Source organism: Jaculus jaculus, chromosome 4 (genome assembly GCF_020740685.1).
Source record: "Jaculus jaculus isolate mJacJac1 chromosome 4, mJacJac1.mat.Y.cur, whole genome shotgun sequence".
NCBI lineage: Eukaryota > Metazoa > Chordata > Mammalia > Rodentia > Dipodidae > Jaculus > Jaculus jaculus.
In genome coordinates this window covers 113,850,573-113,869,221 of record NC_059105.1, presented here as the reverse complement: position 1 = coordinate 113,869,221, position 18,649 = coordinate 113,850,573, and the positions used below count along the sequence as shown (strand labels likewise).

At 44.2% G+C, this 18,649-nt stretch overlaps 1 protein-coding gene across 7 annotated transcripts in view; it reads left to right on the top strand.

The window, feature by feature from the left end:
- The window catches only part of Npas2 (neuronal PAS domain protein 2), a 182,958-nt gene that overhangs the window by 118,504 nt on the left and 45,805 nt on the right, over window positions 1–18,649 (top strand). For all 7 annotated transcript variants that reach the window (XM_045147916.1, XM_045147917.1, XM_045147915.1 and 4 more), the window contains exons 6-7: window positions 9,295–9,415; window positions 10,403–10,516. In XM_045147916.1, coding sequence (XP_045003851.1) covers window positions 9,295–9,415; window positions 10,403–10,516 — 235 coding nt within the window. The remainder of the gene's footprint in view (window positions 1–9,294; window positions 9,416–10,402; window positions 10,517–18,649) is intronic.

Here is an 18,649-nt window from a genome sequence, read left to right as displayed (position 1 = left end):
GCACTTACTGCCTAAGTGGGTCTGTTGCGTTGGAAGCACCAGCATGTGTGCAGCTTGGCAGGGCAGGCAGGCCTCAGAAGGAAGAAGCATGGGCACAGATACCCGAGTCCCCGAAAGGAAGTAACTAAGCCACAAGTGCTTCTAAAGTGGAAGAAAGCTAAAAATACTTCCATGTAAGTTGATTTTCCAGGTAAAAGCTCCATTTAGAATTCTGTATAAGATCAGAGTGGAATATGTGGCCAAGTTGCTATGTCAGGGACACAGCAAGGAAAGTCACAGGAAAAGGAAGACAGAGCTTATATACATGAAACACATCAGTAAGGTCAAGGCATGAGACCTACTTTCCAGAAAACACTCCTGGACTGGAAAGATTGCTCAGCAGTTAAGTGTGCTTCCTGCACAAGCATGAAGGCCTGAGGGCAGCCTGAGACCACCTGTGTTCAAATCTGCAGCACCTACCTAAGTAGCAGGTGTGGCTATACCTGTAATCCCAGCCCTGCAAAGTAGAGGTAAGACCAGGGAATCAGCCAGGCTTATGAGGAACAGCAAGCTCGGGGCTGGAGGGATGGCTTAGTGGTTAAGGCACTTGCCTGCAAAGCCAAAGGACCCAGGTTTGATTCTCCAGGACCCACGTAAGCCAGATGCACAAGATGGCACATGTGTCTGGAGTTTGTTTGCAGCAGCTGAAGGCCCTGGCGTGTCCATTCTCTGTCTCCCCACACACACCCTCTCTCTCTCTCTCCCTCCCTCTCCCTCTCTCTCTCTCTCTCTTTCTCTCTCTCTCCATACATGCCCATATATATATATATATATATATATATATATATATATATATATATGCACACACACACACACATACATACATGCTGCCTCTTTCTCTCTCTCTCTCAAATAAAATAAAATGTAATTTTTAAAAAAAGGTTGGGCATGGTAGCACATGCCTTTAATCCCAGCACTCAGGAGGCAGAGGTAGGAGGATCACCATGAGTTCAAGGCCACCCTGAGACTACATAGTGAATTCTAGGTCAGGCTGAGCTAGAGTGAAAGCCTACCTTGAAAAACAAAAAAACAAAAAAAAAAAGTGAAGGAGAAATACTTTCACAACACACACACACACACACACACACACACACAAAACCAGCAAGCTGTGGTATCAGTCAGAGACTTTGACTCAAAATAAGAACCAGCACAGCACTTCCCAGGCCGGAGAAGAAGAAGAAAAAGAAAAAAAAGAAAGACACTGAGGACTAATGGAATTTTGTCACCTGGATACATCATGCTCTGAGATTCAGTTGGGAGCATGTCAGAAATGCTCTCCAAAATAATCAAGGGCAGGTTGAACCCAACAGTGATTACCACATAGCTTTTCAAACCTTTTTGTGTCTTAACTTCAGCTGTTAACCTTAGAGCATTTGATATACAAATAAAAGTATTTTCTTTGTTTAAAAAAGAAAGAAGAAGAAGAAGAACAGAAGAACAGCAGTGGAGCAGGACACCCGATATTCTACTCCAGCCACTGCAGAGAAGCACATGGGGTGTTGCAAGGGCACACATGTATGCATACACCACATACACACACAGAGCAAAAGAAAAGCAGAAAACACTCTACTTCTCCCCTTCCTGATCCATCCTCCCCTCACCTGCTGGAGGAGCCCACTTGGCCCAGATTATATTATTAAAGGGTCCTCCATGGCAGGCCAAGTCCTAATAGGTGTGACTACAGTTTGAAGTTTATTGTGGATTGAGAGAGTTCAAGCCTCTAAATTAAAAATGTATGTGTATGCTTTTTGATACTTATATATCATACATACAAGTATATATAAAAACAGCTCTAGGGCTGGAGAGATGGCTTGGCGGTTAAGGCACTTGCCTGCGAAGCCTGAGGACTCACATTTGACTCTCAGTCCCATGTAAACCAGATACACAGTGACACAAGCATGCAGGGTCACACATGTGCACAGGGGGTGATGGTCTGGAGTTTGATTGCAGTGGCTGGAGGCCCTGCAGTGCCAATCCTCTCTCACACCCACATAGAAAACAAAAAGGCCACTCTGTTGGGCTTGCCTCAAAATAAATAAATAAATAACTCTAGTGTTTAATGACTAAGTGAGCAGGTAACCATCACTAATGTTAAGGAGTAGAAGAGATGTGAGACCATAGGAGTATCTGCTCCTCTCCCATCACAGCTTGCCACATACAGGCAACTGTTTTCCTAACTTTTTTTTTTTTTTTTTTTTTTTTTTTTTTGGTTTTTCGAGGTAGGGTCTCACCCTAGCCCAGGCTGACCTGGAATTCACTATGGAGTCTCAGGGTGGCCTCGAACTCACGGCGATCCTCCTACCTCTGCCTCCCAAGTGCTGGGATTAAAGGCGTGCGCCACCACGCCCGGCTTGTTTTCCTAACTTTTAAGATGATTGCTTGCTTGTTTCCCTTTGTAGTTTGATTAATATTGTTTGTGAAGCTATAATTTAGTAGAGGTTGAGTGTTGCTTATCCAAAATGCTTGGATATTGGAACCAGAAGTGTTTCCAACTTGGGAATTTTTCCCAATATCTTGGAGCACTTGCATATATTTTTATATATCTCAATGTTTGTAGGCTGCCTTCTTAGCATAGTAGGCAGCACGTCAGTCTCATATATCACAATATTTGCAAACTGAAATATAGTAAAGGTGGGACTCAAATATAAATACAGGTGTTTCATATATACCTGGTACACATAGCCTGAAGGCAATTTTATACAGTATTGCCAATTATTTTATATGCTAAACAGGTTCCATGACATCAGCGTTGAAACATTTCATATTTTGGAATTTTGGATTAAAGATCTTGATTCTCAACCTGTATTGCCTTTGTTTAGCTTAATGTAAATGAGATCATAAAGGACAGACTCTTAGGCTAGGAAGATGGCTCAGCAGTCAAGGCACTTGCTTGCAAAGCTTGCCAGCCTGGGTTCAATTCCCAGCTGCCTACATAAAACTGGACGTAAAAAGTGGCACAAGCATCTGGCATTCTTTTGCAGTGGCAAGAGGCCCTGGTGCCCAGACACATACACACATGTGAAAATTAATTAATTCATTTTTAGAAAGAATAGACACTTGCGACTCCTCTGACCTCACCTTGCTATTTCCTGAGGCGTGTACACAGGCAGCCCTAAGGAACTGTCCCATGTAGAGTTGCTGAGTTCCAGGACAGGTGTGACTTGACCTGTGCTAGATAAGGCAGTGCATCAGCTCTCCTGTCCAGGTGCTGAGTCTTCAGAATGTGCTCGTTCACACTTCTTAGCCTGGAGCAGTCGAGTGTTGGAAGTGTCTCAGAGCACTTGAATTTGCTTTTTCTCAGTTACTAATGACACTATCTTGTCATGTGTCTGTTGACCATTTGGGTGCTCTCCTCTGGGAAGTATATCACTTAATGATGGGATCCAGTGTGATGAATGCACTATCCAGTGACCTTGTCATTATATGAACATGTGTGTATTTATACTAATCCAGATGATATGGCCTACCACACACCTAGGATGTTTGGTGTAGCCTGTCACTTCAAGGCTACAAACCTGCCCAGTATATTCCTATACCACATATGAAGCAGTCATGATCCAGTGTATTTGGGTGACTAAACAGAGAAAAGGTTGAGTCAATGTTACACCATAATTTTATGTGATGAGCATCATTTTGTGTGTGTGTGTTAGTTATATCCTTTACCAAAATACTTACATGCAGTACTTGTGTGTGTGTCTTCACATTTTCCCATCTTCCTATCCTCCTATAATGATTCATAGGTATACTTGTCACAATCTGGTTCTCAGCAAAGCAATGTTCCAATCATCTCTTCACCCCGTTCTAGGGTTAGTGGGGATGTCCAAACACAACATGTGGCACCTGATGCTTCACGGAGAAGACAGACAACAAGCCATGGGCTACATGTACTCAGAGCCCAGGGGCAGGGGCACTGCATACCATGAATGTCCACGGCAGGGCTGCAACTGGGCACAGATGAAGGAATGGAGGGAGAGGGAGTCTGTCTTTATGGGGTGTGCCTGGTTTCTGGCTGGCTTGCTTGAGTAATTGTACACACTGAGAATGGCACTAAATCCTCAACTCAGGAATAGAGCGGCAATTGTGCCTGGTCCCTGGATGACAAGGATGTTTGGTGAGAATCACTGTCCACTGAGACAGAGGTAGAGGATAAACTTGCAGTTAGATCAGTCCAGCCTTCTCTGATGTTACCAGAGGCTAAGCCAGCACATGACTTTTAGACCTTTTACCATAGATGGATGCATTGCAAATATCATCTCACTTGTGGCTTAAATTTTCCCTCTCTTAAGTATATTTTGATGAATGACATATTTTCTTTGTAATCACCACTTTTTATATTTAGCTAAATCTTCACTGAGCCAATGTCAAATCTATTTTCTACTGTCTTCTAGGAGCTTAACTGACCATTACTTTGATTCAAGTCTCAACTAATCTAAACATCTTATCTATGCCTCCCACTACCTGTTTCTTTCAACTAGGTTAAGGCCCTATGGCTTCTCTGGGACTAGTGGTGCCTCTTCTCCATTTGAGGCATCTCTAGAACCTCTCACATTGTCCCTTTAACTGTGGCCAACAGATACCTCCAGACAGAAGTGCTGGTGCCCCTCAGGGACATTCTAGGACTGAAGATCAACCCAGACCTCTTACAACCCTCACATGCAGCTTCTGAGTGCTTTTTGTATAGGCCTACTCACTTTTTTGGGTGCAATTGGCCTGGTCCCATTGGTTCAAGGATTGGGGATTCCTGTGTTCTCAGCATCAGGCTCTCAAGGTTGGCAAGGGGAAGCCTGGGAGCAGCATAGTGTGGAGCTGCGGGCTGGCCTTCCTGCAAAAGCTCAGAACAGGGCCAGCTCCTGGATAGCCATCCTAGAGTTTGCCAGCAAGTGTGAGGGAGAGCGCCTCCAGCTTCCCTCCTCCCCTAGGTAAGCCATGCTCCTGATAATGTGACTCAGCTGGGAAGATGGCTACAGATGGTACAGTCCCTCCCTTTTCTCTGTAATTGCTATTATTTTAATCAACAGAGCTCAGCTCATTCAAGAAACAGTTCAACTGCAGATGTAATTTACTCTTCCATCAGCGCTAGGGTTTAAATTTTCAAATTATCACTGTTTGTGGCAGTTTTCAGCATGTGGAAATGGCAGCATAGTAATATAAGTAACAAGTGCACATAAGAGCCAAGCACAATTCTGAGCCCTGCTTTTGCATCAACCAACCCACAACCTCCAATATACCTCAGCTACGCTTCTGCCTTCATCTTTATTCTGCACAGGCCCTGTGGCCTGAGGTGTCTACCCTCCCCCCCACCCACAGCCCTTCAGGCTGCCATTGCCCTTCTATACAAGCACCTAGCCCAGGGACCCACCCCTACAACCTCATTCTCTGCCACACCCACCTTGAGGGAAGGATTCAGATGTAGTCCTCCAAGAAAAGATGATGGAATGACTTAGTTATGGTTTTCAAGTGTCTGAAATATCTGTTAGAAGAAAGGCTACTGTCATCTGTGAACATTAGTCAGATGCTAAAAAAGCTAGAGGGAATGGGCTTAAAATAAAATTGTGAACATCAGAAGGAGAGTGGAGAGAGCAGACAGAGAGATGATGGTATGGGCTACTGAGAGCTTCAGTAGTCTCTGACAAAAGAGGTCAAATCCAGTGCCTCCAATGTAAGCCAGGCCAAGACTCTGTCTCTCCTCTGTCCTCCAGGGAGCCAGAGGTATGCTCATGAATAGTCCTCTCTCCAATTTAGATGGAGGAGGGGAGCGGCTTTGCTCTGTGGTACTTTTCAGTCCTCAAAACAGACTCCAGCACCGAGGAGCCCACAGTACTATTGGCTGGAGGAGGGCAGTGGGTGAACTGCTTGGAACTCTGACCCTGTCCTTCCCCCTCCTTGTCTGTCTCAGTTCATACTCTTGACTGTTTTAGCCTGGCTTCTGGTTCCCCTCCCTTCAGACTGTGAGGGAAATCCTTGACAATATAAGAACATATGCTCCTCAGTATATAATGGAGTGATAAACCCACCAGGTAAGTTCATTTAAAACTGCATTGAATCCACCTGATCGAGGGAACAGGCTGGCTCGGTAGCCCAGTACACTGCGGAGTGTGTTGCGCCCCCTCACTCATAGAAGCTGACAGAGCTGCAGCCTGTTGCCTCCACCCAGGAGCACTAGAGAGCATTAGGCCATGTATTGCTAGCCAAGGAAAAGATCCAAATTCAAAATTCCAAGTGCAGTTTCTACTGAATGCAAATCACTTTTGTACCATCAGCAAGTCAGAAAATGACTGCAAGAAGGCCCATTGTAAGTCAGAGACTGTCTTTACTGTCTTACTGCTCCCTGTTTTACAGTCCCCGGGTGCCCCACCCCCTGCACTTGATCATCCAGGCTTGGCTGTCCTTGACACCTCCTCCCAAGGCTTCCCAGCCTCCAGCAGGATTTGATGGCTCTAGCTTTCATGCTGTGTGTGCTGTACCTCTTGCCTAGAGCATCCTTCCCACCCTAGCTGTATGACAGACGCCATCCTGTCTCCCAGGTCCCACACAGTGATTCCTTCCTCTGGGATGATTGTGTAGGACAGTGCCCAGCATCTCCTTTGGAGTGTTTGCCCTCGATTTCCCTTCTCTTATTGCTGGCCACACTGTTCCACACTCTATTCTTATTGAAGGCTCATTCTGTGGACCAAGGATAGAGTTGTGAACAAGTTCTGGGGATCCTTTGGTACATAGGAGGCAGAGGGCACCAGTGTGCATGCGCATAAGCAAGAAAACAGCACTGCAACGAAGAGGCCTCTGTACTCTTCCCATAAATGCATATTCACACACCCAGCGTTTATGCACTGTTTGCTGTCTACTGAGCTGTCAGTAATATAGGCCAATGAGCTCAGTTCCACTTCTTTTTTTTTTTTTAATTTTTTTTTGTTGTTATTTTATTTATTTTAGAGCGACAGACAGAGAGAGAGAAGCAGAGATAGAGAGAGAGAATGGGCACGCCAAGGCCTCCAGCCACTGCAAACGAACTCCAGACGCGTGCACCCCCTTGTGCATCTGGCTAACATGGGTACTGGGGAGTCAAGCCTCGAACCAGGGTCCTTAGGCTTCACAGGCAAGCGCTTAACCGCTAAGCCACCTCTCCAGCCCCTAACTCCACTTCTTGCATTGGGGGAAAGGACACTTAGAGAAGCAGAGCCAATGTTTAAACCTTCTCTGGGATTCTCACCTGGCTGCTGTGACAGGGCCGCACTTGCTGACACTGAGGCATGCTGCTAACCCAGCAGAAGCCTGTCCTCACAGGCCCAGCAGCCAGCGAGACAGTTCAGCACGGCGAATGCAGCAGCAGTGGGGTCTGGAGCCAAGCAGCCAGGGGAGAGCTCATAGGACAGGCCCTTCCAGGCGCTTGTTAGCGGAAGTCACTTCGAAGCTGGGACCTCGGGATGTTCAGGGGTTCTCCGAACAGAAAGAAAAGGGGTGGGATGGTCCAGCCTGGGAAACAACCCAGATAAAGACCAGATGAACCCAGCAATCTGAGGAAGTACAGCCTTGGAAATTGGAGGGAGGGAAGTCAGACAGCCCATGAACACTATCTTGGTGTGGAGGTGAATGTCTGAGGAAGAGACAAAGATAGAATGCCACCTATGTGTGGTGTGGCAGGTGCCTGGATGACCATGTGACTGGTTGGCACTGCCACTTGTAGAGATGAGAAGCCAAGGCGTGGAGTGAAGGGGGTGGGCAGAATGATGACGCTGGAGTTACCTGCTGGTGTGAGGCCCTGAAACATCTGAGCCGTACTTAGAAGGTTAGGCCTCAGCACTGAAAGGAAGTTGGCAGAGATTCAAGCTTAAGGGTGTATATAGATGGCAGTGGACATGGGAGTGGACAGGTTTATTGAGGGAAAGGAACAGAAAGAAGACCAGCTGAGACTGTCTCCTCAGCTCCTACCCGCAATATCCAGTGTGGTAGCCACTTGCCACATGTGACCATTCATTCCGCAAGAAATGCAGTTCATCAGGCCACTTCCCAAGAGCTCGGCAGCCATGTGATCAGTGGCGTCTGTCACAGATGGTGCAGAAGATAGCCTACTCCACTTATCAGACAGTGCCATTGGACAGAGCTGCACCCAGACTCTATTGCATATTTATTTTAGATTCCAGCATTCTGGCAGCCAAAAAATAAGTGCAACTCCATCAGTTTAGAGACCTTTTAAGAAATAGGGCTGGAGGAATGGCTTAGCGGTTAAGGCACTTGCCTGCAAAGCCAAAAGACCCAGGTGCAATTCCCCAAGACCCACCTAAGCCAGCTGCACAGGGGGGCACACGCATCTGGAGTTCGTTTGCAGTGGCTGGAGACCTGGCGTGCCCATTCTCTCTCTCTGTCTCTCCCCCTCTTTCTCTGTCAAATAAATAAGTATATAAAAATTAAAAAGAAATAAACAGCAGCTTTTTGCTGGTCTGAGGGTCAAGAGGAGGACCCTCGGTTCCCTTTGGGGCCATTGAAATGAATGATTGCCCTGGGGCTCCATGTTGCCCTCATTGCCCCAGCCAGAAGGAAAGAGTGTTGGAAAAGGGGGCTTCTCAAGCAGGAAAAGGACCTGGCTTTTTGTGCATGGCTCAGATTGATGCTACGTGCTCCTGGGCCCATGGACAGTAAGTAGCACATGTGCCCTTGAGCAAGTATGGGGACCCTCCATATCCACAGATTGAACAAACTGCAGATGGAAAATATTTGGGGGAAAAAAAACCTGTGTCTGCACTGAGCATGTACAGACCTTTTTTTCAAGTCATTAATTCCATAAATGACACAACATAACAGCTATTTATGGGGCATTTACATTACATTAGGTATGATAGGCATTTGCAGATAATTTGAAACATATGGGATGATATACATAGGTTCTATGCAAATACACCATTTTGTAGAAGGGAGCTGAACTCTCAGCAGATTCTGAAAATAATTTTCTGAGGATACCAAAGGTCTGAAAAACCTTTACTTTTTTTACACACTTATGTGTATGTGTATGTGTGTACATGCTGAGCATTAAACCCAAGGCCTGAATTCTAGGCAAGCACTGTCTCCTGGAGCCCCACCCCCAGCCCCTGTAAAACCTTTTACATTGCAATCTCAGAGAGGTTATGGAGGATCTTCACAGATGAGCAGGACTGGACTCTCCATCTCAGAGTCAGTTCTGAGTTATGGAGAAGGCTGTCTTCACCACGGCCCTTCATGTTCATTCCTGGAGTGTGTACCTTTGCTCTCTGTTTTCTTTTGCAGTCGGATGTCATGGATCAGAATTTGTTAAATTTCCTTCCAGAACAAGAACATTCCGAAGTTTATAAAATACTTTCTTCCCATATGCTTGTGACGGATTCCCCCACCCCAGAATTCGTAAAATGTAAGTTTCCCTTCACTGGTGTTCCCAGATCTAAAGGCAAGAAGTTTACTTTTAAAAGGAGGTCAGAATGAATTAAGAAGAGAGGACTAATTTTAAGAATAATTTTCCTCGTGACTCAGAACATTTCCAAGATCCTTTGAGGTATATTTTAAGTTTAAAGCTAAAACTGGTGCTTGGAATATGTGAGACATTTAGCTTTTATGTGGAAAATTTGAAAGCATAGCACTTCAGAATAATAACATGTTTTATATGTATGACAAGAGATTCTTTTTTACATGAGCGCCTTTTAGTAAGAAATAGGGCAAAATCAGTGGACAATCTACTTACTTTAGGGAACATTGCAGTGTTAAATTTTTATATCTCAAGTAACTAACTTGATAATTGAATAATTAGGTCAGAAACTCATATTCTGTACTCCTGGGGCTTATTTATATACATTTGCAGTTTTTATGGAATTTCTGAGTTTTTATGAAAATATTTGGCAACCTAGGGAGAAGGCGGGCCTTGGTGCCTATGAACCCCATGTGACTTAAGGAGGCATAGGCAATTGCATGTGGTAGCAAAGACGCTAGCATTTGTTCAAGCCTCAGTCCATTTTCCATGCATAATTGGTTCTGTCGTACATCTGATTTTACTTCAAAGCAAAGCAAAAAGATTAAATTAAAGAGAGTGGCTCGATATGAGCAGCTTTATTTTAGTATACCATGTGAAAACAACCAGAACTAATCAATGCCGACATAACCAACCACAGACATCTGTGAGCAAATTAAGACTAATTGGGTCCAAGTATAGAATGCAGAATATGTATGAACTGTGCAAAGCAAATCCTGTTGCTGCAAAGGTTAGAAGCCAGGTTTGACAGTCAGTCATAATGAGAGAAACATGCTGCCCATGCGTGGAGTGAATTGCAAAGACACAACTTGTTTAGTCTACAGTCTGTGTGACACTCATCTTGCTTTCTCTTCTCTTCTTCCTCTAATGGTCCAGCTGACAACGATTTAGAGTTTTATTGCCATCTTCTCAGAGGCAGCTTGAACCCAAAGGAATTTCCAACTTATGAATACATAAAATTTGTAGGAAATTTTCGCTCCTACAACAATGGTAAGCTTTAATTGTCCTATAATTGCAACCGTGTCTTTTATCATGCAAACATGCACATGAGGTCCTAAGAATCTTCTGGGAGAGGAGGAGGGAGAATGTGTGCTTTTCATATTTCCATTTGGATTTCTCTGTTCCTGGAACCTTTTTTGTGTGTGTGAGTATTCTCTCTCATTCAAGAAGAGCACATCCACACACCTGTACGTGCCCATGCACACAGCTCCCCCACCCAGATTTCATGTGGTTTGTTTCCTTATTTTCAGGCTGAATGAATAATTTTATATTGTGATAAATCACTTAGAGGAACAGGCTCATCCAGGCAGGACTTCACTGTAGCCTTGCTGCCTGCATTTTCATCTCCTCTTTATAGTCCTCTGCAAACACATTTTAATGGAGCAGGTCCATGGGTCTTTGCTCACTAAGGCCCCAGTGCATAGTTAAGAGGCTGTTTTGCTATGAGCCAGCAATCTACACTGGATAAATTATCAAGCAAGAGAAGCCAGGCAATCATCTTATTTTCTGGAGTGACTCAAATAATTAATTGCCCAACCTCCAGCTTCAGAAACATGAACTCTAAACTAGAATTAAACACTCATTTTTTTACTTTTGACCCAGGCAAAATAGGAATGTAAGCATGATGCCAGAAATTCAGTAACCAAGTCCCATTATGAGCCAAGCTCAGAATGCCTGCATTTTATTTGCTATGCTCCTCAATACCCAACACAAAACAGATAGTTCAAGAAGAGCTAATATTTCAGAAAACAATAAGCACAGGGGAAAATAGATGTTGATGGGAAATGGGAGGGGATAGGAAGAGAAGAGAAAGGGAAAGTACAAAAGAAAAACATTGACAGAAAGTTAAGCTGCAGATATGAGGAAGAGGGCAGGTAGGAAAAATAGGGAGATGAGAACCAGGCTAACTTTTGCTGCTTTTGTTACTACTGTTTGACTCTGAACCCATGTGAGTCTGCTGCTCCAGCCAAATTATCCCAGATTTCACTAGAGCAAAAGGCATGGCACCAAGTCCTAATGCTGAGGCTCACCCGGATTTTTCCTGCCACTCCAAATGATCTTTGGCTGCACATGATTTGAATAAATACATATGCTTCGTTTAAAAGACTTCAGCAGATGCTAGACAAAGTGATCCTTCCAGAGCATTTTTCAAGTCTCATGTCCAAAAGCTTTGTCTGGGTAATGGCTTCTTTGGCTGACTTGGCTCTTCAGATTCCAAGTGCCTACATGACTGGAAGTAGTAGGGAGTCTGCTTTTCCACATTCACCCTAAGTCTTGGCCAAGCAACAGAAAGCCAAAGTCTGCCCATGACAGATCTGACCCATCTGAAAGGCTATCCAAACTTCAAGAGACAAAGAGTAAATAGTAGTAGCTTGCTAGGCTGTTACCTGACCTGGAGGCACCTTGTAGAAAACCCAGCACCAAACCAACCCCAGTGCAGTGGTTCTATGGATAAGCCTTCTCTTCTTTTAAAAACACAGATTTAATCCCTAAAAAATGCCTTTAATCCCAGCACTCAGGAGGCAGAGGTAGGAGGATCACCATGAGTTGGAGGCCACACTGGGACTACATACTGAATTTTGGGGGGAGGGGTGGCTGGACAGATTGCTTATTGGTTAAGGCATTTTCCTGCAAAGCCAAAGGACCTTGGTTTGAGTGACCAGGACCCATGTAAGCCGGATGCACAAGGGAGAACATGCAACTGGAGTTCATTTGCAGTGGCTAGAGGCCCTGGTGCACCCATTCTTTCTCTCCCTTTCTCTGCCCCTCTCTCTCTCTCTCTCTCTCTCAAATAAATTTAACAAAAATAAAAATAAAGGCAGATTTGGTCTGGGAAGATGCAACTGGAAAGCCCTAGACAACTCTAATTCAAGGAGTAATGTATTTGTACTAGTGTGCTATCAAATTCTATCCCCTACAGATTAATTGCATTCCTTCCAGTCATTCTTGTCATGGAATTACTGTAAGTGGTGGCTCAGAATAGGCTTAAAATGTATGAGCTGATGTCTCCAGAACTAACTACAACTACCATGTGACCCAGTAGTTCCACTGCTAAGTATACTCAAAAGGGGTAAGAACAGTGACTTGAAGAGATACTTGTGCGACTGTTTTCATAGAAGCATCACTTTTAATCACCAAAACGTAAAGGTAGAGACTGGAGAGATGGCTTAGCAGCTAAAGTGCTTGCCTGTGAAGCCTAAAGACCCAGGTTCAATTCCCCAATACCCACCTAAGCCAGATACACAAGATGGCACATATGTCTGGAGTTCATTTGTAGTGGCTAGAGGCATTGCTGTACCCATTCTCTCCCTCTCTCTCAAATAAATAAAATTTTTTTTTAAAAAAAGGAGGAGACAATCTAAGTCTCCATCAGTGGATAAATGGACAAAGAATTTATTTCAGTAGAATACTACTCAGCCTTTAAAGAAAGGAAATCTGGCACCTGCAACATAAAAGGCCATTGATGAACACAGTGCTCAATATACGAAACCAGTCACCAGAAGACAAATATGACATGATTCTGCTTATATGGGGTACCTAGTTTAGTTAAATCCATAAGAAACAGAAAGAAGAATTGTGTTTCCCAGTGACTAGAGGAGAAAGAAATATGGAGTTGGTGAATGGGTACTAGGTTTTAGTTTCCGATAAAGAATTTTGGAGAGCTGGAGAGATAGCTTAGCAGTTAAGGCACTTGCCTGCAGTCAAAGGACCTAGGTTCAATTCACCAGGACCTATGTAAGCCAAATGTACAAGGTGATACATACATCTAGAGTTTGTTTGCAGTGGCTAGAGGCCCTAGCATGCTCATTCTCTCTTTCTCTGTATCTGCCTCTTTTTCACCCTCTCAAATAAAACAAATTTTAAAAAAAGAAAGAATTTTGGAGATAGATGGCAGCAATGTTGTACCATACAATGTACTAAGCAGGCCAGGCATGGTGGCACACACCTTTAATCCTAGCACTCAAAGATCACTGTGAGTTCAAGGCCATCCTGAACTACATAGTCTGGGTTAGAGTGAATACCTTCCTCAAAAAAAAAAAAAAAAAGATGAAAGAAGAAAGAAAGAAAATAAAAATATATACTAAGCACCACTGAGCTGTACACTGTACGCTGTGTTCAGTCCCCAGCACCAAAAGAAGCTTAGCCAGTGAACGCTATTCTGTACGTGCTTTATCTCAGTTTCTCAACTCTCCGCCCCACCCCCTCTTTGTCTGTGTGTGTGTATGTGTTGTCCATAATTCCAGCTGCTAGAATAGTAAATTATTCTAAGTGGCCACATGTATGAGGGAAAGGCACCCTGACCCTCAGAGTGCGGAAATTATGGGATACTGTTCCCACATGTCCCTATGACAACAGTGCACACACCTAATGAAAAGAACATTGTTCCTGGCTGATGAGCAGCAGTCATATCCTTTGTGAATTTACATTTCCATAGCTCTCAAGAAGCTGCCTAATATTATTTTGAAGCATCTTGTCATGTATCACATCTCAGAGAGCTTCAAGGAAAAAGGCAGGCTTCATTCTCAATACCTGGGACATGTTTTCAACAAGGAAGGCTTTATTTTCACTTTAAGTCGAGGCTGTGTTTGTTTGTTTGAAAGAATGTGTGGAAATTATGTGAGACTTTTTAACTGTCACTGCCTTAACATGTAGCACTGAAAGTAGAAATCTTGAAACCCTGAATGTACTTTCTCTCCAGAGCCTATTGTACAAACCAAAGTTAGAAGGGCTTTATTGAGACAAGAGTTCCCAGATGTAAATGGGGAGTCCTTGGGCACTAAAGGAAATGACCCAAAGTAAAATGTGTGGGCTTTCTATACTCAGAAGAGGTAAACTCTTGTGTTGTTCCATCACACAACAGGGTGACAGCCATAATGTACTGTTATTTCAAGTGGCATGGCACACATGACCTCACAGTGGCTATTTGTGTCTGCACAATATTGGGCCCATTAACGTGTTGTCATAGATGATGAAAAAAAAGATATCAGAATAGAAGAGGAACTGGTTTGAAAGAAGAAAGGGTCATGAATGTTCATTGACCACAAAGAAATGACGAACGTTTAAGGAGATACATATGCCCTCTCTGATTTAAATGTAGCGTAACATCTGCATGAAATGCCACATTGTTTATACATTGTATGTATAATTTTTTAAAATATGTTACTTATTTTCAAAGAGAGAGAGGGAGAAAGGAGTATGAGAGGAAATGGGTGGGTGTGCCAGGGCCTCCTGCCACTACAAACTCCAGATTCATGTACCACTTTGTTCACCTGGCTTTACCTGGGTACTGGGGAACCTGTTCCATCAGGCTTTGCTAGCAAGTGCCTTTAGCCACTGAGTCAGCCCTCCAGCCCTGTATGTTTAGTTCTTATTGTTAAACTAGAAAATAAGGGCTAGGGGTATGGCACAATGGTATGGTGCTTGCCTCGTGTGCACAAGGTCTTGGGTTCCATCTTCAGGAAGCACAGGGGAGAGAGAAGGTGAGACTGAGCCAGCAAGGGCTTAAATTACATAGATATGGATCCTGCCTGCTTGCCTGCTGACCCAAATAACACTTCAGGATTCCCCCAGCTCTCTGCCCTTTGCAAATGTTTGGAAAATTAAGGGAGGGAGGGAGGAAGAGATGGAGGGATGGAGGGAAAGAGGGAATGAAGGAGGGAGGAAGGGAAGAAGGAAGGGAAGAATGGAGGAAGGAAACTTTCCCTTTGCTAAGAGATTATATACTACAGTAGGAAGTTTCTCGATTCACAGGGGGATGATACCCAGTTTGCTTCTGTCCTCCTCCCTAGTTCCCTTGGGCTATGTAAACACAACAGTAGTTGCCCAAATACTTAAGCAAAATGGAATTTTCTCCTACCTCAATATTTGCACATTAGTCATGCCTTAGCACTTGACCATTTGCCCGTGGTGTTCTAGAGAGAGGGGAGGGAAGATAGGACTTCACTTTAGCATGTTGTTTTTTTAAATTTATTTATTTGAGAGGAGGGAGAGAATGAGCATATCAGGACCTCTAGCCACTCCACTGCAAAGGACACCAGACACATGCGCTACCTTGTGCATCTGGCTTATGTGGGTACTGGGGAATTGAACCTGTGTCCTGAGGCTTTGAAGGCAAGTACATCAACTGCTAAGCCATCTCTCTAGCCCTAGCCTGGGTTTTTAATTTGTGAAGAAATATGTGTTAGGAAATAGGATAAGAAAGTTGTCTGTTTTAGAAATGTTCACTTGGAAAAAAAGAAAGAAATGTTCACTTGGGGGTCTGCTGTGCTAGGTGGCCACACATCCCATCTTCTCCCAGAGAAAAAGCCAAGCTGGATGCCGCTGGTGCTTGGCAGTGGGGTGGGTTTGCTGATCCCAGCAGCCTTGTCTTCCTCTGCCTCCCACACTGACTAGTTCTAGAATAGTGTTGAAATGAAAAGACTTTGTTTGGGCGATGATTGTCCTGTAACAGATTTAAAAAGAGAGAGAGAGATAAAGAAAGAGATGCTGTTGGACAGACCCACCATCTTATCTTTTCACTTTTTCAATTAAATACGGGACCAAGTATCACTTCCTCCTCCACCCTACTGCCCAAAGTGGGAAGAAACCAGCTGGGTGATTTTCAAAGACATGGTAAACATCTGTGCTTTAAGGGTCCTAAGAAACAGCATTAGCGCCTGATAATTTCACACAAAAAGAAGGTAATCCTGGGCTAGAGAGATGGCCTAGCAAGTAAGGTGCTTGTCTGCAAAGCCAAAGGACCCAGGTTCGATTCCCCAGGACCCATGTGAATCAGATGCACAAGGTGATGCATGTGCCTGGAGTTCATTTGCAATGGATGGAGGCCCTTGCATGCCCATTCTCTGTATATTTCCCTCTCTGTGTCTTTTAAATAAATAAATAAGAACAAAAAAGAAGGCAATCCTTTATTTGCTTCTCCCCCAGATTCAGATTAAATGTGCATCTGACTGAAATCCAGAATGCAGTATTTCAAAAGTTGCTGGTGTGGTTCCAAATAGGTCATCCTCAGCAAACATTCCACTCTGAGCTTTCCAGAAACCACACGCCAGAGTATAAAAGTTTCCCTGCCCTCATTTTACCTACTCGCCTCTAACCACAGCACCAGAGTTGAAACACTGGCAGCAGCAGAGGCCTGCCAGCTTGTAACACTCCCATGTGCTCCCTGGGATTGCTCTAGGTTGCCTGGCTCAGAGGTTGTCGCTTTTGTTTCACCCTGAGCTGAATTAGTTGAGATGTTTCCATTAAGAGATCAAGGGGCATGCACACCAGAGGTCCCTGGAAACAGATAGGAGTTGGAAGGCTTGTAGAAGGAGTGTCTGATGTAACCATCACTGGCCCAGAGAACAGAAGGCAAAGTGTGCTCAGCAAGGCAGCACTTCATTTCTTCCCCAGCAGTGGTGATTGCCGCCAGATTAGATCGTGGTGGGGCTAAGATCACGCTGACGAACACGCTGTTACCCAAGGGCGTGATCCCACACAGAGCCAAGGGGCCTGGAGAGATGGCTCGGCGGTTAAGGCACTAGCCTGCAAAGCCTAACAACCCGGGTTTCATTCCCCAGTACCCCCATAAAGCCAGATGCACAAAGTGGTGCATGTATCTGGAATTCACTTACAGCAGTTAGAGGCCCTGGGGTGCCCAGTGTCCGTCTCTCTGTCTCTCTTTCTTGAAAATAAATATTTTTTTAAGTGTAGCCAAGAGAAATGGTCTTACTTTTATCAAGCACATCTTTCTGCTTGTTCCACTCTAAGAGTGGGGAACCATTTTTGTATACGGTATCCTATCATTGTGCTAAGGACTTGACAGAAATACCCAGACTGCATGCAGGCCCAAAGAGGAAGTTCATTCACATTCTTGAACATACAAATAACTTGACCCTGTTCGTACCAACCCTCAGGTGGGTGTCTTAACACCATCACCAATGTCCTCTGTCCCCTAAAAATACTCATAAAGACCACTGGGAAATGATTTAGTAGGTTTTTGGTTTTGTTTTTGTTTGTTTGTTTGTTTGTTTGTCTTTTTTTGTCAAGCCAGCAAATTGCAAAGCCCAGCTTTCTTATATGTGGTTCTTACTTTCTCTCGGCCATTGCTCTTCCCTGTAAGTGGACCTGGCAGAACAGAAAAATGAGCGAGGTGCGCAGGGCTCCAGCCACAAAGTGACAGAGTGGTTGTGCTGCCTCCTAGGAACTGCCACACCTGGCCATTCAGAACATACCCAACAAAACATGCCACAAGGGGAGCAGGGAAGGGTCTCAAACTAGTATGTAATAGGTAGGAAATTTCTTGTGAATATGCTAATAATTTCTTCTTTTCATCGTCCAAAACCATATCCACATATTCGGGCTATCTATTAAACTAAGGGGTTTGGGAACATCCTACTTTGGGAAGTCTAAGGACACTAGCCCAAAACAAAACTCCTTCTTGGTACCTGAAAATAGAGACTACCATGTAAAGTTCAGGGCTTAATAACCTGTGAACCAAAATTTTTAATATGAAGACCCAAAATAACACCATCTTGCATCACTCCAAGTAGGATCCCATGACAGGCTCTTTCCCTGCTTACCATCCCACAATAGCAATTGCTTCTTGTCTCAGTTACTGTCTTTCTCAGGCCTCTTCTGACCAATGTACTGTAGTGAGCTAGCTTGAGTACCATGGAGTCCCAGAACCATGTTTTGTGGACTATGGTGGCAAAGTAGATCAGGCCCCAGGAGCACCAGCTCATGCTGTGGGGGAGAAGCCACCCTAAAGTTCCAAAATCTGTGTACTAATTTCTGGAAAGGACTAGAATATTCCTTCCTAAGCTAAGCCTTAAGCATAATTTGGGTATGAAACAGAAGGTCCTCCCCAGAGAAGTTCAAGCAGTTAACATATGTTGAGTACCTGCTATGTGTAGGACACCTGCTCAGTACTGGACATCAAGACTCGGCTTCCACATGGGGAAGGCTTCTACTTAGCTTTTGGCGAGGGTAAGATCAATTTTGAGTAACAGGCCTCTTGTGGGAAAATGTAGCAAGAAAGTGAATGATGGGAGATCTAAAAGAACAGGGCTGAGCCTGCATTTAGCAGTGAATTCTTCTGGGAATAAGGAAGCCACTTGTAATTATATGTATTTTTTTCTATTA